Here is a 26333-nt window from a genome sequence, read left to right as displayed (position 1 = left end):
TAAAACACAAGGATCAGCATGCATGCACCGCCAATACAAGGGTGAAGAGTCACTGACCACTTGCAAATGTCACAGCATAAGGCCAAGGAGCCTGAAGTCCGGAGGTAAGAGATGTGGCCCTGCCCTGCCTTCTCCTGGCTTTGACAGGCGAGGACGGGCCCGCGCGCGGCCCGTGCTTCGCCCGCGCGCGGCCCGTGCTGCGGTAGAGCGCGCCTGGTCTTATGGGCCTTGGTCGCCCTGGCGGCGCGTCACCGATTGTGCGCGCTGCAAGGCCCCCTGGGTATTGCAGTCCGGGGCCTCGCAGAACCCAGCAGGACGTCTCCCTCTTCGTGTCCCTTCCGCAAGCTGGGCAGAACAGAAGATCCCCGCAAGTCCTCTCCGAGTTCCCTGGGATGAGGTATATGGCGTCCGTTAAAAGCAATAGCAGCAATTAGTGAGAGCCGCGTCCCGTGCTGCGGGAAAGCGCGCCTGGTCTTATGGGCCTTGGTCGCCCTGGCGGCGCGTCACCGATTGTGCGCGCTGCAAGGCCCCCTGGGTATTGCAGTCCAGGGCCTCGCAGAACCCAGCAGGACGTCTCCCTCTTCGTGTCCCTTCCGCAAGCTGGGCAGAACAGAAGATCCCCGCAAGTCCTCTCCGAGTTCCCTGGGATGAGGTATATGGCGTCCGTTAAAAGCAATAGCAGCAATTAGTGAGAGTTATATAAATTGAAGGCACACTCTAATTAGTGGTGTACAGTGAAATTAATCAAAAACACAATTTTATGAAATCTCTTCGAATTCAACAAATGATGAATAGCAATCACATAAAGTAATTACATAAGTAACACACGGGGTGAAAAATGTACTATGAAAAAATCTTATATTTAATATATGAAACAGGTATAAAATGATAAAAAGCAACCAAACATAGCTTGCAAGGTGACAATATTTTAGCCTATACAACAGCTATGTTGACATCTTTCTGTAGACTTTTAGACAATCAATGTCAGTCAGAAGAGACGCCACCACAGACCGAAACGTTGACAGTACACTGTACACCACTAATTAGAGTGTGCCTTCAATTGATATAACAGAGATAATATCTCGCATTAACTTTCCACAAACAAAATCCCTTGTAGGCAATTTGTTTCTTTCATATTGATGTATGCCAGGGCAGTTGTTTGTGGGCATGGTACACAGGGTTGTGCCATGTCGACTCTTCACTTTGTTCTGCACCAAGATACGCAGCCTGCAAAGGCAGTGTGTGAGTGTCATGGTACAGGGCCTCTAAGGGTGGCACAATAAGTGCTGCAGCCATTAGAGGCCTTCTCTGGTCACAGTGCCCTGGGTACATGTGGTACCATTTACCAGGGGTGACATGTGGCCAGAGATGTCAATTGGGTTAGTTTTGGGGAAATAACACAGGCCCTGGGAACCTGATTGGCAGGGACCCAGGGCACACCAAAGAAAAGTGCATCAGTAGTCTGGCAAAAAGTGGGAGGATTACTGCAACAGAAACACACTGTTTGAGGCATATGAGCTGCAGAATTCACACTCTGTGCATAGATCGCCATCTGGTGTTGGGTTTGGATGCTTGCACCTTGTTGTCTTGTAAGAAGTCTTTTGAAGTCACAAGATAGGTGATTCCTCCCTTGGACAATAGTGCATTAACTCCATCCTCAGATTGTTTTTTTCCGCCATTGGGTTCGGATGTAACTTCTGTGCTCCGGTTCGGCACCATATCTCCACATTTTTCGACGCGCAAACCATCATAAAACTCGACTGTATTGTTTCTCAATCGCATGATCTTTGACGCGCTCCTCACATATCCCATTCCGGTCGTCGACGCGGGCCGCTGGGCCTATCGACGCCATTCGGGCCTATGGCTCGTGGAAAAGACTCTGTTTAAAAAATTTCCCCAGTGTGGAGCTAAATTCCCACACAGTGACCACCACAAGGTCTGTAACCTGGGTCTCTCAACAGAGCACAACGAGAATAATTGCCAGGCCTGCACCTCCTTTTGATTCAAACAAACTATCAGGGATCACCGGGCCCAACGACACATCATGACGCAGCATGCAGCTCCGGTACCGGCATCTTCGATGAAGGCCTCTATGTCCCGGAGGAAGATTCTGAGGATCTAAAAATCATGTTCTAAGCCGACGACTCCGACTCAGACGACCACCCCATCACTCCAGGTCAACGAGTGAGTACAACTGCCCCAACCCCAACCCCACCTGAAAAAAAGAAGGCCCTGGTCAAGACTTCACCTGTTGTCCCTAGTTGTGACCAAAAACAATCTTCAGAAGCCCGTCCCCGGCTCGGCTCCGAAGACAAAGGACAAGCCTTCAGGCAGCTCGGGACCGAGCAAGCCACATGTCATTACAGGCCCGAGACGCAGACCCTCATCAGAGCACCATAAGGCTATATTAAAGCCTGCCTGACCAGAATAATGTTTGCCAATCATGTATTTGATTGCATTCTTAAAACAGTACTTAACTGCAATGTTTAAATTAATCTAGACATATTTAAACATTAGAGTTAGAATAGGAATGTCCCCTGCATTTTTTTGGAGTTTTATTAAGCTCGCACTCGACCCAGAGGTATCGGGGATAATAGTGCTTTATATGAGCCCCAGTTGCATTACAGATGGACACATTCATTTTTGCTCCTGTGCTCATAAAGAGTTGAGGGGACTATTGTAGTAATAAATACATATATATCATCAATATATATCCTGTGTGGTGTCCTTTCACTTGGTGTTCAAGGGGTTACATATGGTAATACAGCCGGCTTCACATGCCAAAAGAGTTTAGCCTAAGACTGCTTTGTCCACGCTACCATTAGGATAGCTGGTCTATAAGGTTGACTTACAACCAATCACCATAAGGGTTGTTTGGACTGATACAAGGTGGTCACTAGAACTAGTGAACATCATATATCAGGCCAACTTCTCACATCCATAAGAAGGACATGCTATGTCCTATGTCAATATCTAGATTTCTAGAGGTGCCGCCATTTTAGATTGGGCAGGAACGTTACATGGGGAGAGGGTCGATACATGATGCAGGGCCTACAGGGGCTATATAGAGCCCCTTTACGCCACATGGGCCCCAAAGACAATCAGCGCACAAAAGGCCCCCGTAATCAGGCCTTGAGACAAAAGTGAGGGAAATCCTCCTGAAAAAAAGTTAGTAGTGAATGAAACCAGGAACCTCCATGAACAATAAGATTTGATGTATGGCACAACATCCTGGTGTCCACCGTGCTGTCTTGAGTCTTCCTGATCTATCGCATACTCCAGGGCTGTTATTGTTTTAACAAAACCGTGACCATATGCATCTACCTAAAGCTGTAACTAGTATATGTGTGCTATGCGAGCGCCCTTTTTTTTGCTAAGTTACTCTATGAACACCTTTGCTGAAATAAATAAGATTGTGGCAAGTTCAAAGGAACTTGTATGTAAATATCTCTGTATGATTAAATATTAACCCTGGGCGTAGTTCGCGTAGCCGCACTCCGCGACGCTACGCGAAGACGCACTTGCACTCCGCGAGCTACACGTAGCTCCGCGGACATGCGTAGTAGCTTGCTAGACCCGTTCGCGCGCCATTTTTCGTCTTCGGGTGCGCGTGTTCGGGGCGCTGCCTGCATGCTCGAGATAGCTGGCGCGCTAAGTTACTCAATGAAGTTTGTCCCGCCCGCTTGCGTTCCCTTATTTCCGGTTCCGGGTCACAAGTAACGTGTTCGCGTTGTGTTAGACATGTTCGGGAACTCATCTTCTCGTTCGCACTGCCAAAGTGCGTGATCGCGTCAAATATCGCGCGAACTTACCGCGGCGGTCGCGACGGGCAGAGCCATCTTCGATTTCACACTCTGGCTATGGTTTTGGGCCTACTTTAGCATCTCACTCCTATCTCTTCCATCCTGGTCTTTTCCCTCAGTTTTTCTAACTTTCTTTACTTGTTACCTATTTCTGTCTGTGCCTAGGTTTATATTTCTCATTTTATTTTTACTTTTACAACTTTTTTTGCAACTTTTCTCTTGTTTTATATTACTTCCTTCTTTTATCTTTCTTCTTTCTCCCCCTAACCTTTTAGTCTTCAAATTTCCTTCTCCCATCCACCCAGAACCATGGTGAAGGGTGCCAGCAGCATCGGCGGCTCAAAGGGCAAGGCGGCTGTGCCGAAAAAAACCAGGCTGCCTTGCGGCAGAATGCGCCCGGCAGGAGTGACGCCCGCCAACTTTTTGGGGAGGAGGAGGTGGCCGCCCTGGTCTTTTTTATCCAGCGTCACCTCCCCTTGACTTTGGCGGCAGGCCCGGCTCCGGCTACCAGCGCATTGAAGAGCGTCTCCGGCGGTGGGCGAAGGTGCGCCGTGCAGTCTTCCGCTGCTCCGGTATCCGGCGTACCCACCATCAGCTGTCCCACCGCTGGGCCGACATTTTGGACCGGGAGCAGGACCTGTTGGACCTGCTTGGTGTGGAGGTTGTGGGTCTTGGTGAGTGGCTACCCCAAAAATAAAGTGTGTATATATATATATATTCACAGAAAAAACCATAGGTTATAGACCATATATAGTTAGGAATTAGCATTTACAAAACCTTGAAAATTCACTGAAAAAACCATAGGTTATAGACCATATATAGTTAGGAATTAGCATTTAGAAAACCTTATTTTACTCACACAAAACCATTGAAATTCCATATATAGTTAGTTGCACTAACTATATATCGCGCACCTGCAATCCACTGCTGATGATGTCACATATTACATCATTCATGACATGGTCAGTGACATCACTGATGACATCACTGATGACATCTCAAATGACATCACTGATGACATCACTGATGACATCTCATTTGACATTACTGATCACATCACTGATGACATCATTCATGTGATGATACAATGAACCTCTTCAGACTCTAATATAACCTTAGATACACTCAGTGTAAACAGACACTCACAGACTGTCACTCATCCATGGAGTTACTCACACACCTAGTCAGTCTTGCAAAGAATCAATCACACCTCGATTTCCTCAACTATATAGTTATACACACCTTACTTATTGGAACATATAATAACACATATTTACTCTGTTATACAATCCCTGATACAAGTTCACAATAATCCATACAGCCACTCACACATTCACTGGCTCTTATGCACAGTTATTTATATATGTCAACTATCACATGTACTGTGTTTTACATATGTACTTACTTTGACATGTAGCACTGAGATATCCATTCACTCACCAATACACTCATGCACACAGTCAACCGCCCATACAGATGTTTCCACATGCACTTTTGAACCCATACATCTAGTGAATCAACTGCTCACACATCTATGCACAGAGTCATACACCTCCCAGACACCCACACACACACTCAGTCTCCCATACAAATACTTGGGCAACTAATCAATAACCCATATAGTTAGTCATATAGCTAATGATCAACACATGCATCAGATTACAAAACAACAGACACAATGATGCACAATTTAAAACAGTTTAGTCACTAACCCATGCACTCAGTGAGACACATTTAATCACTCACTTATACAGTCAGTCATGCACCTACTAAATCCTTCATCCAGACACTTATACATCCACTCATTCTTCAATATGTAAGACATATTTTAACTTTACAGAAGCATACAGTCACTGGATGTTGTCATCAGTGATGTCATCAGTGATGTCATTTGAGATGTCATCAGTGATGTCATCAGTGATGTCACTGACCATGTCATGAATGATGTAATATGTGACATCATCAGCAGTGGATTGCAGGTGCGCGATATATAGTTAGTGCAACTAACTATATATGGAATTTCAATGGTTTTGTGTGAGTAAAATAAGGTTTTCTAAATGCTAATTCCTAACTATATATGGTCTATAACCTATGGTTTTTTCAGTGAATTTTCAAGGTTTTGTAAATGCTAATTCCTAACTATATATGGTCTATAACCTATGGTTTTTTCTGTGAATTTCATTGGTTTTTTAACAGCTAATATCTGTAGCTGTAAAATGTATTCTTCTTTAAATCCAAAAATATATTTTATATGTTTATGAATAATTTTTTTTTAAAATATTTTTTTTTCTTCGTTCCCGCTTCGCGAATCGGGAAGCTTCCCGTTAGCTGACCTTGATGCCGCGAAATAGACCGCGAGCCGGTAAACGTTTCTTTACCGCAAGTGCCGCGTTATAAAACAACATCGTGACGCCTCCCGTCCGCATGACGTTCCACGTTGTCGCTTGATACGTCATATGACGTGCTACGTTAGCGAACTGGTACGCGAAGCGAGTGCCAAAGCGCAGGTTTCTGGAAGCAAACCGGGAGGCCCTGCAAAGCGCTTAACGTAAACACAGCAAGTCATGTGACTTGGTAATAACACTTTTCATTGGTTCATTTCACTTTTGGTTTCCTAATGATGTAAGACTAGGTCATATAATCTAAAATGAACACTTTTGATTGGTTGAGAACTCTTGTTTTTCCCAAATGATGAAAATCCCTCCTTCTTTCCTCACTCTGACTTTCATCATTGTGAGAGAAAGACCCTTTGTGATCACTGAGCAATGGCTTCTTTAGTAGCTTCAGCTGGTGCTTCCCCACCACCTCCACCACATCCAAGGAAGAGTGGACCACCTGCTCAAGTTGTAATTCAACAAGAAGAAGAAGAAGAGGAACAGGAGGACGAGCACGAAGAGAGGCAGTTTTTGCCTGAGCAGCCCAAGACGTCTCACCGGAAAGAAAACTTCATTTGGCAATTTTTTAAAATTCCCAAAGGTCAGAAAAAAGTAAATGCAAGATGCGTAACTTGCCTTATATGTCAAGATAGACTGTCCAGAGGGACCGACAAAAAATACAGTTTCGGAAACTACACAATGCATCGCCATATGACTAGGTGGCATCCTAACAACTACAGTGCTGCACAGTTTCGGAACGACCTAGATAATCTCCCTATTATGGCCAGAAGATCTGTTGTACCGGAAGTAACGGGACCAGAGGGCAGGGAGATGGTGCCAAATATACAAATGAGATTTGGTGAAGTAAAACACACCTGCGTATTTTGCGATGGATTCATTTCCTACGGAGAAAGAAGCATCACTCTGATCAACAGAGCTATTGACTATCATATGCAAGTTTGTCCGAAACGCCCAAAATAATAAATACTTCTTTTTTTTGTTTTGTTGCTCCTGTTGAGCCCTTTACAATGAATCGTTTTCATTGCCCCCTCCAAGAAAAACCCAAAAAAATATAAAACTGTTCCGAAAAATTCAAAAACAGTAAAAAATGTTCAGAAAAATAAAAAAAAAGTTCTTTTCAGAACTACCTCCCCGTTATTAAAAAATTGGTACAATATTTGGAACTGTGCCAACCTCTATTTCTCTTAGTTCGCTTCCTAGTTCGCTCGCTGGTACGCGAACTGGAAGCGAACCAAAAACAGTAAGTATAAGGGAAGGAAACACACACTTATGTTAAAAGAAAGACAGCTATAGGGGAGTAAACTAAAGATACTATTACCCATAATCCACTACTGATGATGTCACATATTACATCATTCATGACATGCTCAGTGACATCATCAGCAGAGGATTGCGGGTTTTTTGGCAACATGCCTTATCCACGGTTTAATAACGCTGCCTTTTGCTTTATATAAGTTTTCAAATTGTATGAAATATATACCAATAGGTCTTTATGAACCTTTAGGTAGTGCTTTTGTTCATGAGGTCTGGTCGCTTCCATACACATACAGATGTTTCAAAGATGATCAAGAAGTTTATCTGAATGGAGAGGAATGCACTGAGACGCCAGATCATTCACTAACGTGTAGGCACATACAGTTACACGATTCATGCAACAAACACCGACCAAATATGGCTTGCGTGTTGCAAGGCACGCCAGTTCCTGCTATCATCCCCACGTTCAAGTTGTTGGAAAATGGTAGTTATTTGATGCTCAATAATGAAGATTGTTCTGAGTTAATTAAAAGTATTCCTTTTATCGTAACAGTAAGTGAACGGGTTATTTGCTGCAGAAATGTTCTATTTCCTCCCACACATGAACATAGGGAGTTTTCAATCTGGCCACAAATACCAACCTTGGGACACGTTTCAACGGCATGACAAGAATAAGAGCTCTTTTGTCTCAGAGAGAGGTGGCCTTGAGTTCGGCCCGTGAAACTTTCGTACTTCACATAGCGAACACCCGTACACAGGTTTGCCTTTCAATTTCAGCAACATGTTTCCGACTATCTTTAACGCATCCTCCACAAAATCCCTGGCACACTTTTTTAAAGTTGTTACCAGTGGTCTCGTGACTTCATTTGAGAAAATCTTTGGAGTCATCCCTGCTCCCTTTCATTCCATTTTCTCCACTCTGGTTCGTGGATTGCATTTTTACTTGCATTACCAGCGGACGCTCTTGTGCTTTTTTACATTTTTAAATATTGATGTCCCTCCTATGCAACCTCCGACCCTGCAGCTGCTGACACTGTTCCGCAATCGCATGCTAGAATATTATGGCACAATGCCGTTGGCGATATTAAGCACGGCATATGGATTATCTTTTCGGTTCTCCTACTTCACCTGTGTCCAGCCTGTATTTCACTGCCTGACCTGTGATTTCGATTGGGCCATTGATTTGTGTCTCTGCGGACCGGTTTCTCCTGACGTCGACTTTAATCAGCTGATGACTCCTATCATTACTCACGAGTTGATTTGTCCTGGCGAAAGGATTATGGCTGTGGCATTGATGCATGGACTACTTGGTCCCTGGAATTTACTGGCGGCAGCACAGTCTTTCTTGGAACACAGCTTTCTTGAAAACCCACCGAGCTGTCCTCTGATGGTGATAGAGGATCCGGTGCTGGGAGAGCACGTATGTTCTTTTCCGCTTTTAAATTGGATGGCTGAACTGTTTTCGGATGAAGACGGTGACTTCCTATTGGAGGCTGTTGCAGCTTATTTTGCATACACAGTTATGTCATAGACCTTTTTCATGTTTGATATGCTGAGTACTAGCATTTCATTGACAATTCATTGACTTATTTGTCAAGTTTTTATTATTTACCTTGCCTATTGGCTTAAGACTCGATAAAGTACTTGGCTGTTTTATTTTTCTTTAGCATTGAATTTTCCTAGTTTTTAATGCTTTACCTTGCGGACCGTCCACATATAAACTTGCAATCTGCTCTCATGAGATGGCACTTCTATTATCTTATTCAGTTCGTTTCCGGATCATGAGGAGGTGTCATCTAGGTCCTGGATATCTTTACACCGTGTTAAGTTAGCATGGGCTCATTACCGGTTTAAACGCCATTTTTCCTTTTTTGCAACTTCTGCACACGACACTTAGTTGTTGCTTTAGCTTTCCACCTAGTAGTTCATCGTGGTTTACATGAGAATAATATGTTATTGGTCTACTATCTGCTTTACTTGTTAAACTATATCTGTACAGCGAGTGCTAAAGTTTCAAGAACAACACGATACAGAATTGTTATGAGGTCTGATCTCCACGACTTCATACTCATAACATAAGTGCAACTTCTGCCAATTCTGGGCATGAGGCGGGTTTTATATTGCTTTGCCGAACACACATACACAACAGTTGATGCGGTTCACATGAAGAGAGAGCTGGTGTATGCTGATGTGATTCCTTCAAATCTAAGACACTAAAGTATGGACACGCCCTAAACCAACACAAAGAGACCTTCTTAGCAAATAATATAATATGTGTATTAGGGAGGGTGAGATATAAGCAGCCGCGGGCCGTGGAGGGAGTTACGATTGGGCAGGGAGGCGGGGAGGGGGAGAAGCAGGGTGGAGCCCTCTCTACCTTGCCCCTCCCCCTCCCCGCCTCCCTGCCCCACCGTAACTCCCTCCACGGCCCGCGGCTGCTTATAAGTGTTGCTAACTCTTATTCATTTACAGCATGTTAACATACTGTCACCATTCGCTTTTTATGTACTAGTAACTATGCTGGTAATTTTGCTACTGATAATATGTGTACTTGTATTCTCCACCCTGCTTCTCCCCCTCCCCGCCTCCCTGCCTCACCGTAACTCCCTCCACGGCCCGCGGCTGCTTATAAGTGTTGCTAACTCTTATTCATTTACAGCATGTTAACATACTATCACCATTCACTTTTTATGTACTAGTAACTATGCTGGTAATTTTGCTACTGATAATATGTGTACTTTTATTATCTAAGGTACTACGGCTGAGAAGACGGCATTAGTAAATAAACATTTCAAATACACATGTGTTCTTCTTAACTCCATGTTCTGGTTTCTAAGAAATATATAACGACCGACTGTTCATGAGTTCCACGTATCCTGAGGTACTATAAGTTCATATTCTGGATTGTCTAAACATTGAGAGTTTGTTATATCCAATGTGACACTGTACCTAGCTTGCTAAATAGTTTTTGATTACTAACGTGAGTTTTGGGACACCCTAATTCGCCGAGGTTCCAATCCTCAGTCCACAGTTCTGTGTGAGAACAGAAACCCTGCGACAGGGGCACCCCCGACCCTTGCTGGAGCTTCATCACACTTGCGATACAACTCCAGCAATGCGCCACCTTTACGGCACAGATACATCACGCATCTGTGCTGTTTTTGCCCCATGATGCGCCGCATTGTAAATGCAGCACACCATAGGTGACGGAACAGCGGCACAGAATGACTAACACATCCCTGGTGATGCGCCAGTCATCATAAATCTATCCCTATGCTTCTTATCTTGTTAGAGATGAACCGCCATATGTATCATCAAAGTTATTTGCATTTCCTAAATAGCGAACTTTAAGGAATAAATAGCGATTCTTTACCATTCCTAGTTTGCGATGAGCTATTTGCTAATTAGCCGAATGTAGCCCAATGAAGCCCAATGTAGCCCAATGTAGCCCAAAGATGGCCGCCAGACACACAAAAAAACAAATGTAGCCCAAATATCAGCCAGATGTAGCCCAACTATAGCCCAGTGACAGAATGACCAATCAGCTTCGCAAACCTCCGTTACGCGAAGCGGAGCGCTGTTACAGATATATATCTTTTTTTGAACGTTAATTTCTCAAAATCCACTGGAGCACATATATTGAGACCTAGCAAAGGCACATCGGGCTACCAGTCCCTAATATTTTGCCAAGTTTCGTGCAAATCCATTCAGCCGTTCAATTATTATTTTTATTATTTTTTTTTGCCCCGCGGGGCCCTTTTAAAACCTCCACATCAAACCTAGGGGGTCAGCGAGGATCTACTATGCCCCCTTATAGTTATTTCCCCCTTTGTTTTGACCTCCTCTTGTCTCTCGATCCTACCGAGAGACAAGATGGCGGCCGCTACGGACTGTTTGGAATGTTGACAGACGCCGGAGAACCAATCAGCTTCGCTTCACAAAGCTCCGTTGCGCGAAAAGTCCGCGAACCAGAGCGCTAACCGGTCCGCTGTTACAGATATATATCTTTTTTTAAACGTTAATTTCTCAAAATCCACTGGAGCACATATATTGAGACCTACAAAAGGCACATCGGGCTACCAGTCCCTACAATTTTGCCAAGTTTCGTGCAAATCCATTCAGCCGTTCGGGCTAAAAGTGAGGCCAACCGCCCTATGGAAAACTCAATGTTAAAAACACGTTTTGGGACCCCCCTTTTTTCTCGGCCCCCACTGGACGAACCCCCCCCAAATTTTCAAGGGCTGCTCAGAAACAAAATGTGCCATTTTCCTGAAAATTTCAGCCAATTCCGTCCACAAACGCCAAAGTTATTAGACATAGAATTTTCAAAAAACCCATAGAGAAAAAATCCTAACTATATATACCTACTGGCGACCGCCAGTAGGTAATATATATATATATAACCTACTGGCGGTCGCCAGTAGGTATATATAGTTAGGATTTTTTCTCTATGGGTTTTTTGAAAATTCTATGTCTAATAACTTTGGCGTTTGTGGACGGAATTGGCTGAAATTTTCAGGAAAATGGCACATTTTGTTTCTGAGCAGCCCTTGAAAATTTGGGGGGGGTTCGTCCAGTGGGGGCCGAGAAAAAAGGGGGGTCCCAAAACGTGTTTCAAAAAACCCATAGAGAAAAAATCCTAACTATATATACCTACTGGCGACCGCCAGTAGGTAATATATATATATATATATATATATATATATAACCTACTGGCGGTCGCCAGTAGGTATATATAGTTAGGATTTTTTCTCTATGGGTTTTTTGAAAATTCTATGTCTAATAACTTTGGCGTTTGTGGACGGAATTGGCTGAAATTTTCAGGAAAATGGCACATTTTGTTTCTGAGCAGCCCTTGAAAATTTGGGGGGGGTTCGTCCAGTGGGGGCCGAGAAAAAAGGGGGGTCCCAAAACGTGTTTTTAACATTGAGTTTTCCATAGGGCGGTTGGCCTCACTTTTAGCCCGAACGGCTGAATGGATTTGCACGAAACTTGGCAAAATTGTAGGGACTGGTAGCCCGATGTGCCTTTTGTAGGTTTCAATATATGTGCTCCAGTGGATTTTGAGAAATTAACGTTTAAAAAAAGATATATATCTGTAACAGCGGACCGGGCAGCGGCCCAGGACGCGTACTTTTCGCGCAACGGAGCTTTGTGAAGCGAAGCTGATTGGTTCTCTGGCGTCTGTCAACATTCCAAACAGTCCGTAGCGGCCGCCATCTTGTCTCTCGGTAGGATCGAGAGACAAGAGGAGGCCAAAGCGAAGGGGCAAATGACCATAAGGGGGCATAGTAGATCCTCGCTGACCCCCTAGGTTTGATGTGGAGGTTTTAAAAGGGCCCCGCGGGGCAAAAAAAAAAAATAATAATAATAATCGAACGGCTGAATGGATTTGCACGAAACTTGGTAAAATATTAGGGACTGGTAGCCCGATGTGCCTTTGCTAGGTCTCAATATATGTGCTCCAGTGGATTTTGAGAAATTAACGTTCAAAAAAAGATATATATCTGTAACAGCGCTCCGCTTCGCGTACTTTTCGCGTTACGGAGCTTTGCGAAGCTGATTGGTTCTCCGGCGTCTGTCAACATTCCAAACAGTCCGTAGCGGCCGCCATCTTGTCTCTCGGTAGGATTGAGAGACAAGAGGAGGTCAAAGCGAAGGGGGAAATGACCATAAGGGGGCATAGTAGATCCTTCCTGACCTCTTAGGTTTGATGTACCATTTTGCCAAGTTTGGTGTAATTCCGTTCAGCCATTCAGGCTGTAGACGTATGTAAATGTCCTATGGAAAATTGCATGGGGAAAACACATTTGAAAGTGTTGAAATTTAGAACCAATTAAAATGTTACTTTGGTTTGTATTTGTGTGTGATGAAAGTTAATTGGTTATGTATATATGTCAAATGAGAGGAAACCACAGCCATTTTGTGATACTACTGTCTGAGGTACATTTGTGAGGAATTTTTGGTGGTGAATTTCTGGTGTTTGATTTACACAGTACTAACACTTTTCCTACTTTTAAAAAGGTGAGTTGTTAATTTGTAAGGGGAACTATGTTGTACACTTGAAGATAATTTGAAAAATGTTTTCTGTTATTTATTTGCAGTCCTTCTGTTATACTAAATACTTGATAACGTTAGTTTTATATTATGTATTACTAAAAACGATAAATGAAAGTGATTATTTTTTTCTGCAATTTACAGCAAGCAATTTCAAAATAAAATGGCTCACAATGAAGAGACCGTGGCAATTTCTTTTGAATTGTCCACTACATTGATTGAAATTGAGAGCACCAATAATGAAATATTGTCACAAGGAGGACATGACTTGTATGATTCCATTAGATTGATTGAAATGGACAGCACCAAGAATGAAATATTGTCACAAGGAGATGACTTGAATGATTCCACTACGTTGATTGAAATTGAGAGCAGCAATAATGAAATATTGTCACAAGGAGGAGATGACTTGTATGATTCCATTAGATTGATTGAAATGGACAGCACCAATAATGAAATATTGTCACAAGGAGGAGATGACTTGAATGATTCCACTACATTGATTGAAATTGAGAGCACCAATAATGAAATATTGTCACGAGGAGATGACTTGAATGATTCCACTACATTGATTGAAATTGACAGCACCAATAATGAAATATTGTCAGAAGGAGGAGATGACTTGAATGATTTTTTTGATCAATCTCTTGATGGCGAATTTATCGAGTGTTTGGAGACCATAGAGTTACAAGAATCATTATTGGAGACTTTTCATGAGGACATTGCTGATGAGGACATGTTACTAGTTCTTTCAAATTTTGAAAATTCTGAAGAATAAATGTATATTTAGAAATCAAAAATTGTTTGAGACATTATTCATTTTTATTTTTAATTTATGAGGTTGTAGCGAAGTGATTGTAGTATAAAATGAGACTTATAGTATAGAGTGCAACATTTTTATGTTACATGGTAAGTTTACTCATATTTACTTCCCTTCTGCCACTATATTATCTCCAATGTGTATTTGACATCTCTTCTTCATCTCCGGCCTCCTTTCTCTCACTGTGTGTCTCCGATGCATCTTATCGCTGCTATTTTGTGTAATTACAGAAGAGAGTAAAATAAAATAGTTCGGAACGTGAAAAGGGGGCAAAGTAGAGTACTCCTCACCCCCTAGGCCTTTTTAGGCGGTCCCAAAAGGATCAGTTTCTGCTTTCCTGAGAGATTATGGTATGAGTTCCATATACCACAATAACTTGCATTACAACATGCAAGATATCTATCTCCTATTACCAACTTTTGGAGATATTCGCGCTAAGCGCGAATATCTCCAAAAAGTAACACCTGCCCTGAGCAGTTCTTAGCCATGTTATCCAATGGGAGGTGGATAACATGGCTAAGAGCATTAGCTCGGTAATGTATGAATATCGCTGAGTTTTTAGCGATATTCATGCATTGCGGCCGTTTATTATCGCATTTGTGATAAACCTTGATAATAGCAAGGTTTATCTTCGATAATTTCTGATGATGCTTAGCGGTAAAAAATTCGTTGGTAAGCATCGTTAGCGATAAATATCGCTTAACTTTGGTAATATGCCCCAACGTCTGTTAACGTTCGATTCGAAGGAAATGAGGAAGTGTTGAAAAACATTGTCTGCGCCATCTTGCCTTTTTTGAAATGCCACACTTTTGTCGTGCACGGCAGCCATTTTAGATGTCTTGACCAGACCCACTCTCTGCACGCTGTCGATTCGTAGCATGGCTCCTCACCCTCGCAAGCATCTTCCCCAGGCACTGGTCACCCCCGCTCTCTGTCTTATGCATGGGCAATAAACCTCCCCCCATCTGCGCTGCTCTTCCCTGAGAATCACACTGTGCCCGCCCGACACCTCCCTTTCGCCCTATTCACTACCGCACCCTCTGACACTCCTCTTCCTCTGTGTCCGATTGTCCAGGCTATCAGCTAGCCCTGCAGATGTAGTTTATGGCCCCAGCTGTAAAGAATCACCCCTCTTCAAAGGAGTTATAGTAGATCAAGGCCCACACCCGATGAGATCCGTCACACCACACGTGTTCCTACTATCTGAAAACTATCCTGTATTGTGATTGGGGAGGGGACAGAGCCTGAAGCGGAAGATTCCAGGAATGACTCTTTGTACATCAAAGTTTTTACAATTATGTGTAACATTAAAAATATATAGCACTCCAACAAAGTAGTAGGAATATAAAACTTTAATAACATATAAATATATACAACAAAACAAAAACAGTAAAAACATTTAAACAACGAAGAGACCGTGGCAATTTCTTTTGAATTATCCAATAGATTTATTGAAATTGACAGCACCAATAATGAAATATTGTTGTCAGTAGCGGTCTGTTGTGCGAATAGTTCCAAGGCAGCAGAACGCGCTGAAATCTAGATGGCACGAAAGTGATGTCTAGCAAGTTGCCGCCCAGCAAATAACGGCGTGGGGCGCCGCGGGGGTGAGTGAGTCCAGTAGGCACCACAGCTATTCTTAGCGGCATTGCAGAATTACTGCTGGGGACAATGCCTGTGCTGTAGCAGGGTCACAGCAGAAACAAAAAGGATTCTGTTGAAGATGTTGTTGGTTTTCAATTTGAAAACAGTTCTGGTGTCAACTGCTATGCTATTGTAGTGGTTAATGTTTTGTTTTCTCTAGAAAATGTAAAAGAGGGGGAGGCAGTCCAAAGTTCCGTTAAAAGGGCAAAGGAAAGGATCGGTGGTTTGAACTATCAGTCAAAAAGGGGAGGGGGTGCAACAATTTTTCCTACCGGGTCACACTGTGCTTTCACCGGAAGTGAGGTCTGCAGGATTCTAGTAATTCAAAGTGAGGCTGGCGCCGACGTCCCGCGGATACAGTTTCGTCACTCCACGGGTGATCATGGCAGTCATTCCCCATCGGGGGTCGGAGACTCCCGCGGCTCCTCTAGAATCTTCAAGGTCGTGGAGGACTACGGTGGTGGAGTCAACCAGTGACCGGGCCATTTCTTTATGCTGGGCCCGCTCTTGCCAGGTCGACCGCCATTTTGAGAGTTCGGTAGCTACTGGCGATCGTGGGGTCAAATGAGCGGACGGGCTCCACCCTGCCGGGCGAGACGTTGCAGCATAGCCACAGTGGAAGAACCCTTTTCCGGGCGCCTGGAGCGCTGAGGGTGCAGCTGGGAAGCCTCCACCTGGGGAGGCGGGAGAGGCCTGTTCGCACCGTCTCTCCCTCCCAGTGCACCCCACGGCGTCTCGCTTGAGATTTGTTATGGCCGGACCAGGCGATGAGGACGAGGGGGGGGGTCGGAGGCATGTGCAAGACATCCCCCCCCAGTGTTGTCGCAGCCATTTTTCAAGAAAGAAGAAGTGTCCCGTCCGTCTTCGGGCCGGGCTTCCGGTAGATGTCGGCCGGACGCCCCTGGCTCTGGCCCCATTAACGGGTTTCTTGGTTTATTGGCTGCAGCCGGATCCCGTCGGCCTCGGCCCCCCGACCGTTGGTGGCCGGACCGGAAGAGCATGTGGCGGGACTACCTGCAACTCTCAAGGGCCACCGCGGCCGGACTGGGAGAGAGAGGGGAGGGTCGAGGAGACATTCCCCCCCCCCTGCAACTGTTCAGCGTTGTAAAGGCAATCCCCTGGCCGGGTCCCGCTGGTCTCGGCCTCTCCTCCGGCTACACCCTACGTTAGGATCTCCTGGCCGAGGCGTGGCAGCAGGACCTGCTTTATATGGGCTGCTCCCGGCTGGGCGTAGCCGGAACCCTGCCCCACCTTGGAAGTTTCCAGAGTGGGGGCGGATGTTCTACTGACTTGCATTTTCCCTAGTCTATCGATTTTTTGGGCGTGGCAGGCGGTGGGACAGCGAGGGGTGATTTGGTTTCTCTTACTGTTTTTCTGGTCTCTCACCACTGGCATATTTCTAACGTTTTCTTGTTTCTAGGACATTAATAGGTTTTATCATTACGTTATGTTATCGTTTCTTTGTTCGTTGTTTAATAAAAGTTCATGTTCATCAGTGGCCTACTGATTTTCGATTTCCTATTCTTTTCTTTCCAGGTTGTTTCATGCTAAAGTTTCTGTTAACAGGATACAGTGATCACTTCGTTATTATTGCATATGTCTTTTTCACTAGGGGTGCTCTCTGGTCGGGCCAGATGACGTATGTCTAGTAAATGGTCCGGGTGAAACAGGTGCATCAATCAGTGGGGAGTAGATAGGCATGACAGATTACAACGGGGGAGAAAGGTCCGCATTACGTACCCTTTCACTACTTGCAAAGATTTTCCTACGTTTATTTGCAAACAGGGAATACCTCCAAAAAGAACTAATTCCCAAACAGTCAATGTTCGGACAATCAATCAATCAATGAGGAATGAAATAGGTACGACGTGTTAAAGGCTTGCGTTACCTACCCTTCACTATCTGCAAAGGGAGAGAGAATATTCCTATTCTTCCTCATTTGCAGGCAGAGAAGATCCTTAAGAGAACCAACTTCGAACAATTCAATGCTCGATTCAAACAATCAACAAGGGGTACTGTGAACACAAATGAACGCCGCTTATGTACATACGCATTGCTATTTTCAACAGGTTGTTCCTAATGTTTCTATTTTAGCGAGGTCAAAAAGAGATCCCATTAGTGGCCTACTGATTTTGCTCGATTCCTTTTGTTTTTTTACACGGTTTTTCGCTATCTGCAAAGACTAAACAGAGTATTTTGACTCTGTGCTTGTTTGTAAATAGAGAATGAACCAAAGAGAACAATCAATCAAATGGAGAGAGAAGCAGGCACGACGGATTACAAAGGGGGCAAAGGGCTGCGTTAACTACCCTTCACTATCTGCAAAGAGAGAGTACTCCTAATAGAAATGAGGGGTGGGGGGTAGCATTCAAAGCAGATCAGTGTGCATAAACACGAAAATGTTTTTACTTACCACGTACTTGACATTCGACAGCTTATGATATTTGCTATTAAAAAACCATTGAAATTCACTGAAAAAACCATAGGTTATAGACCATATATAGTTAGGAATTAGCATTTACAAAACCTTGAAAATTCACTGAAAAAACCATAGGTTATAGACCATATATAGTTAGGAATTAGCATTTAAAAAACCTTATTTTACTCACACAAAACCATTGAAATTCCATATATAGTTAGTTGCACTAACTATATATCGCGCACCCGCAATCCACTGCTGATGATGTCACATATTACATCATTCATGACATGGTCAGTGACATCACTGATGACATCACTGATGACATCTCAAATGACATCACTGATGATATCTCATTTGACATCAATGGTCACATCAATGATGATATCATTAATGTGACAATACAATGCATCTCCTCACACTTTAATATAACCTCTGTTACACCCAGTGTTAAATACAGAGTATAATTTTTGAAACCATTGACACACCAATACTAGTTACTACATACGCACTCACTGATTCCTACGTCTACACACACATTCACTCATTCACCCATACAATCATTCATACATACAATCACTCATCTTTACAACACTATCATATGCACTCATACACCTATACAGACACTCACACTCTGCCACTCATCCATGGAGTTACTCACACACCTAGTCAGTCCTGTAAAGAATCAATCACAGTTCCATTTTCTAATCTACACAGTTAAACATAGAGTACCTTACATTTTAAAACATATACTAACACATACTTACTCTCTTATAGAATCACTGATACAAGTACACATTGATCTGCACAGAGTCACACACCTCCCAGCCAGCCATACACACACTCAGTCTCCCATACAAATACTTGTGCAACCAATCAATAACCCATATAGCTACTTATATAGCTACTGATCAACACATGCAGCAGCTTGCACAACAACAGACATGCTGATGCACACTTTCAGACAGTTTAGTCACTAACCCGTGCATTTAGTAAGACGCATTTAATCACTCACTCATACAGTCAATCACGCACCTACTAAAACCTTCATTCAGACACTTATACATCCACTCATTCTTCAATATGTAAAACATATTTAAACTTTACAGAAACACATAATCACTGGATGTTGTCATCAGTGATGTCATTTGAGATGTCATCAGTGATGTCATCAGTGATGTCATTTGAGATGTCATCAGTGATGTCATCAGTGATGTCACTGACCATGTCATGAATGATGTAATATGTGACATCATCAGCAGTGGATTGCGGGTGCGCGATATATAGTTAGTGCAACTAACTATATATGGAATTTCAATGGTTTTGTGTGAGTAAAATAAGGTTTTTTAAATGCTAATTCCTAACTATATATGGTCTATAACCTATGGTTTTTTCAGTGAATATATATATATATATATATATTATATATATAGTTATATAAATATTGTTATTGTATCTTTGTAAATATTGGCTGAATAAGTAACGCGATGACTGTTGCTCCTAGTTACATTTCCGATGTATTCCGGTATATCTACTGTCATTGTATGACAGTGTTCTTCTTCTTCACTGGCTCTTGCGTGTTGTTTCAACTTGGCGCTAGCTGTTGCTGTTTATTGATGTGAGATTTTCTTTATTGTTGAGAACTGAAGTTAGTTAATGCTATTAATAGAGTCTTGTCCTTCCTTTGTCCGTCAGTGAAATAGCGGTGGATGGATAATTCTACGTAGTTTGCATATTGTAGCATTTTTTTCACGGCCTTCTCTTCTGCATGAATCAAATCCTTTTCTTGCAAAGAATGCTAACGTTACTTTGTTCTTCTTACCTCAGCCAGGGCCGGCTCTAGGGGGCATGTGCAAGCTGTGCAACTGCACAGGGGCACCAAACTTCAGGGGCCACCGCACCAATAGATATCCTTAATTTAATAATACTCTAAGGATGGATACATATTTGCGTTGCGGCCCCTGGCATGGATTTGTTGCCTCCGGCTCTGTTCCACTGTAGCAGTGTTTTTTGCAATGATGTCTATGTTTCACAGCACTCAATGTTTTTCTCTTTGTTTATTATTTTTTACATGAACCACAGAACCCAGGGGCAAGCAGAATACAGGGACCGAGTCGGCGGGTGAACCACCACTTACACAGAGCTCCTCTACTGAGGATCCTGCTGCTGTCCCCAGTAAGTCCAACAGTGCTTGTTTTTTCCTCTGTAATGTGTCTGCTTTGCCAATTGACAGCAACCAAGTATGCATCCAGAATGATGTTTGTCTAGTATTTTTGTAAACGTTAGTATACCACTACTAGTCTTGTGGGTATTCTATCTCCTATGGAGTTATATACATATTACACAACTATGTAACTATGCACACGAAAATTGGATGTTGGTACTGATAGGCAGGTTGGACCTTACTTACACCTCAGTCACAGAACTCTGAGGAACGCACAATTCACTGAACGACAGCCTATATGGCCTGAGTCATTGGTCAATTATTCAATTCACACTCCTGAACCCCAATACCAAGATGCCGAATGCTTTTAGTACACAAACCGTTACCTAAGAAACCCCCTTTTGCTCACTCACTCGTGTGAGTCTCCAAGACAACAGACACTGAAAATAAAATTCAGAGTCAAAGTGGTCATTCAAAAGCTTTATTTTGTTAGAAGTAAGTAAGTAACATCAATGTTTTTAAGTTGTTCCATCAAATACGTTGAAGGGCCCACCAGAAAAAATCCAGAGTTAAAAAAGGCATAATAAAGTAATCAACATTTTTACAGCTATTAGTGCACAATCGGGAAATGTGGCAACTATCGGAGACCTCTCACCAACGTATACTGGTCAGATATTCCTCTTTTTTTGTAAGCTATGGAAATGTCCGCTTCGTAGAAGGCAATCTTCTCATCTGCCGAAAAATAATGACAAAAGTGGTGCACGTTAGACAGTATGAAATACATTTATGCCAGTTTTATGCAGCCATGCTAAAAAGAAGTTGTAACCTGTAAGCAAACTCTATTCCACAATCCACATAGAAAACTTAAATACGGGCCCTTTTACTTTCCCACCTCTTCAGGTGTATGCATTGAACAATGATGTGTTGCCTCAGAGCGTCTTCTCGTACTGCGCAACAAGCTGCGAGTTAACATGCGCAAAACTGGATACATTGATGTACAAAGGTTACATAGTTCACTTCCAATTCCCAAGGACTAGAGTAGCAGGACAGATGAGATGAGCTTGGGTACCATACCATAACAATGAATGCTAGTAATATGTGTAGTGACTCTGCTGTACTATGCAATGTGGACTCATACTGATTACGTACGTTGTACTTAACTGTTTTGAAGAACTCCATTCTTGGTGAACAAGTACAAAGGGGCCTGTGCATCCATCTAAAAAGGTGTACTTATTTTTATAGGTGCAGAACCCTTACCATCGACCAGTGCCGACGGGGACAGCGGCGCAGCTTCAGCGATCCCGGCGGGGACAGGAGGAACAGAGGCACCTACACCAGCAGCAGTGGGGGGGGAGCCAACAGCGGCGGGCGATGGTAAGTTACATTCAATAGTGATCTGCATTACTTGGTGGGAGGGGAAAACTTTCTCACTGTACTCTACTGGAAAATATATGATGTTACCTTTACTTGTCATTAGCATGCTAAGCATTACCACTACAGTAATGCAAGTGGCTGATAGCAGTCGGATGCATGGGTTGTTGTTAAAGCATGTAAAGGGGAAAACACAGCTGCCAGCGTGGTTGGGAGACACACCCAATACCGGTGGTTAGTGGATAGTCTCAGCAGCAGCGGTGTTTTGGGCAAACCCAAAGGCAAGGGAAGGAGGGGACGACTGGGTGCATGGGTCGTTGCTGGTGAAACACAAACCAAATAAGGTTTGTTGCGCGGTACAAAGTATTATAGTCTTTACTAGACATGTACTACTAGCTGCCCCCTGTTAATTAATGTTACTTTGAGAGTGTTCCCGCCTTCCCGGAATCAGAGTATATAATACAAAAGGAGATATGAAAAAGACAGGTGTTCGTTCTAATGTGTGTGACCGTTGAAGTACACCCATGTTAATAGGGCAGGCATAATGCCGTGACAAAAAGTCCAAAAAATTAATAGAGGCTGTAGAATGTTCAAGATAGACGCAACACAATTTTTGGTACTCAGCTTGCTTGCTAGTGCTACTGTGCCGCCCACTATGTGTTGAATCAATGTTGTGTTCTTGATTTGCGGGGAGTTTGGATTACAACAATTCTGTTTCTTTCTTTATAGTTACTCCTTCCCAAAAACCAACAAGGAAGGAGTTGGCAGTCCGGGCCCGGCAGCGGAAACTGCAGGCAATTGTAGAGGCCTACCGCCGGCTGGTGGATCAGGCCGAGGAGGAGGAGGAGGAGGCGGCGGCAGCAGCTGCTGCCTCTTCCAATGCCCCGGGCCCCAAGCCTGCAGGACTACGTCGCCGTGGTCAGGCAGCCGCCCGCCGCCGCGTTGTTACATCTTCGGCGGCCCCCCCACAACAACAACAACATGCATGCAAGTGTAGGTGCCGTGATTTCCAAGCGAAGATTCTCCGCCGGGTAGCGAGTAAGTTGGAGGAGGAGCGGAAGAAGCTGGAGGACGGTCTAGAGGAGCGTGTGAAGATAATGGTGGACAAACACCTGAAAGCCCGCCGGCTTTGAAATGGACCCTGTTTTTTGCCCCTTTTTTAATCCTTTTGTTGGTGGGTGGGATGTGGGAGTTGGGGTGTACATTTGGGTTGAAATTTGGTTGGGGTTAGGGGAGGGTAGGGACAGCTCTGGGTCAGGGGGTTACATTTGTTATATATTTTATTTTTCTATTATCATTATGAAAATATAAAAATAAAACAAAGATATTTTCACAAGAAAACATTTGAAGTTCATTTGTGTTTGTTGGGGGGTGGAGGGGGGACTGTTTCACCAAATAATGTATGTTGTGCAACATGAACATGAACTACGAACGATAAATTAAGTACTGACTGCACCTGTAGTAGTAGGGTCACAAGTGCATAAATAATTTATATTATTAAATAACATGGGAAAATTGCCCATCACGTGAGTCTGAAGTTACTAGTATACTTTAATTCCATGCACATTTGCTCAGAGTCCGCTAAACAATCCTATACAATGCATTGCATCATTCCTTTAACATACCTGTCCTAGTTGTCAGGGAAGAGGAGCTTGTCCTCAAACTCTGTGCGTTCAGACAGAAGTAGGTCATGTAACCCAGTAGTGAGGACGTCTTCGCACTCGCTTTCTTCATCCGGCGGTGATTCACGTACTTGATAGTCTGGTGGTATGAAGCGTTGATTCATTTTTATCATTGTCAGCCGCTCCACGCTTTTGGGGGAGAGACTAGTCCTTTTCGATGTGACAATGGCACCAGCAGCACTGAAAACCCGCTCAGAAGAGACACTGGCTACAGGACAAGCCAGATACTTTATCGCCAGCCTGCTCAGCACTGGCCACTGTCTCCTTCTTTCATACCAATAGACCAATGGGCTTTGCTCCATGAACACCTCTGTTGTGTCATCCAGATAGGCCAGAACCATCCGCTCAGTGTTCATTGGTGCTCGGCTTTGCTGGTCCTCTTTTCCCTTTGCAACAGCAACGGACTTACCCATCCCTTTCTGTAGAAAAAAAGCAGTTATGCTTTTGGTTGGGTCTGCTGAATCAGATCGTGTAGGTGCTGCTTTTGGTACTGTTGGTGCCTGCTGGAAAGCAGACGCACTGCTCTCATGCTGTGAAGAACTTGCGTCAGGAGTACTTGGACTGGCCTGGGCTGGCAGTGGCAGGCCTTTAAGTAACAGCCGTTCAGTTTCTAACTCATTAGCTTCCGCAGCTATGGAAGTTTTGTACTTGTCAACATCCTCATCTGAAAATGGAATTACTGCGTTACTGCTGACAAATAATTTGTACCGTGGATCCAAGATTGTTGCAGTTATGTAATGTTCACCTGACACAATATTGTTGAGCCTTACATTTGCACACAAGCGGTTGCCTAAGCCCTTGGCTAAGGTATATGCATCAACTTTTTGTTCGTCACCTTCGTATGTTTGACAGACCTCCTTCACCTGTTGCTCAAGCATGTACAACAATGGGATGGCTTGGCCCATAGTACAGTCCTCCCTGCTAACTGCACGTGTGAAGACCTCAAAGGGTTGTAGCATCTCTGTGATGCATTTAATGAGGTCCCACTGCCACATCTCAATGGTCAGGGCTTTAAGATTAACAGTAGGATCCCCTAATCTTCTTGACATGACATAAGCATTCAGTGGGATGTACTGCTCAAAGAGACGCTCAAGCATGAAATAAGTTGAGTTCCAACGTGTTGGGACCTCCTGGATGAGTGCTTTGACTGGCAACTTATGCTCATGCTGAATGACCCGTAGCAGCTTCCGTCCTTTGAAAGAATGGTTAAAGTGCGTGCATATTCTTCTGCAGATGGCCATTATGTTGCTGACTTTGGCTTCATTTTTCAGAAAGTCTTGCACGACTAAGTTTATGCAGTGTGCCAAACAGGGTACCCTGAAATAATGTCCTTCTCTCATTGCCTTCACTACATTACTGCCATTGTCGGTGGAAACAAAACCAATCTTAAGGCCTCTTGGTTTCAGCCATTCAAAGACCTTGTCGTTAAAGTCAGACAAAATGTTTTCAGCAGTATGACTTTTGTCCATACCAAACATGGCTATAGTTGCATGTCTGCGCGTATCATTGAAAATTCCAGCAACGTCACGGAGGCCTGAAGTTAACTTGTCTTTAACACCTGCAAAAGAGATCCAGTGTGCGGTGATGCACATGAAATCTGTAGCATCGCAACTGCTCCACATGTCTGTTGTCAGGTGGATACAATGGACAACACTCTGTTGTAAGGCTTTCCCAATCAATTCCAGCACGTCGTGGTGTAGTGCTGGAACAGCCACTCGGGCAAAATAGTAGCGACTGGGAACGTTCCATTTTGGGCAGAGGGTTGCCACTAATTCCAGAAATCCAACAGCCTCAACAAATGAAAATGGGAGAAGGTCCAGTGCTAACATTTTCGCAAGTTTGGCATTGTACAAACGTGCTACTGGGTGGTTCCGCTCGTACTTTCCCTCCTGCCTTAACATGCTAGGAATGGTAAGCTGCTTTGCATGTCTTTGAGTTATGCTAGACGGACCACCTTGCATCGCAGACTTTGCACTCCTTGGTGTCTCCAGCTGACTCTGGTGCCACTGAGAAGTTGCTGATGCGGCGGATGTGGACTTTACCACGCCAGTGCTGGCGACAGGGGTCCATTGTGTACCACTCCTAGATAGAAGGTCATCGTCTCCCTCTTCTTCTACCTCCTGGTCAACCATGAGTGGACCTTGTAGGAAGGAAGAGGTGTGGCGCCGCGGCCAGGGCGACTGACGCTGGAATCTGGGGACCACGGTTCGATCCCCGGCTCCGGCGGCAGGTTAGCCCAGCACCATGTGACTCTGGGCAATAGCTCGCTTAATCTTCCCGACGGCCCCCAGCGCCTAGAGACCCTTACGGGTGATTGTGCGCTTTACAAATGTGGACTTTACTTTACTTTACTTCTTGTACCACTGTATCCCCACCAACACGAGTGCTAACATTTTTTAAGCTTGCAAGGTGGTTCTCCCACCTGATCAAGTGTGTTTTTTTCAAATGGGTCGTTTGGCCTCCAGTCCCATAGTTTGTACCAAGCTTACCACGACTAACATTGACATGACAAATGGTGCATACAGCAATGTTCTCCTGAACTGGGTGAACCGTAAAGAAGTCCCACACTGGGGAGGTAAACTTTTGTCTCCTGCCATAGGAAGAGGAGGACCCACTGCCAATGCCGGATGGACTGGAGGATTGTGGAATTTCACTATGGGACAGCTCAGTCCTAGTACTGCCACTACCTCCTTCTGTTGAAGTGGCGCTTCTGCTGGATGTCG

The 26333-nt window shown here is 43.9% G+C and overlaps 1 protein-coding gene across 1 annotated transcript; it reads left to right on the top strand.

The window, feature by feature from the left end:
* The first annotated feature begins 22 nt into the window (after nt 1-22).
* Nucleotides 23-23280, top strand: LOC144805665 (uncharacterized). The gene is made up of 4 exons (XM_078672178.1): nt 23-104; nt 20476-20568; nt 21800-21931; nt 22658-23280. The coding sequence occupies exons 1-4, from the start codon at nt 23-25 to the stop codon at nt 23059-23061; spliced, it is 711 nt and encodes a 236-aa protein (XP_078528304.1). The 3' UTR covers nt 23062-23280.
* The last annotated feature ends 3053 nt before the right edge of the window (nt 23281-26333 follow it).

This window comes from Lissotriton helveticus (genome assembly GCF_964261635.1).
Source record: "Lissotriton helveticus chromosome 1_1 unlocalized genomic scaffold, aLisHel1.1 SUPER_1_unloc_18, whole genome shotgun sequence".
Classification (NCBI taxonomy): domain Eukaryota; kingdom Metazoa; phylum Chordata; class Amphibia; order Caudata; family Salamandridae; genus Lissotriton; species Lissotriton helveticus.
This window is presented reverse-complemented; position numbering and strand designations above follow the sequence as displayed.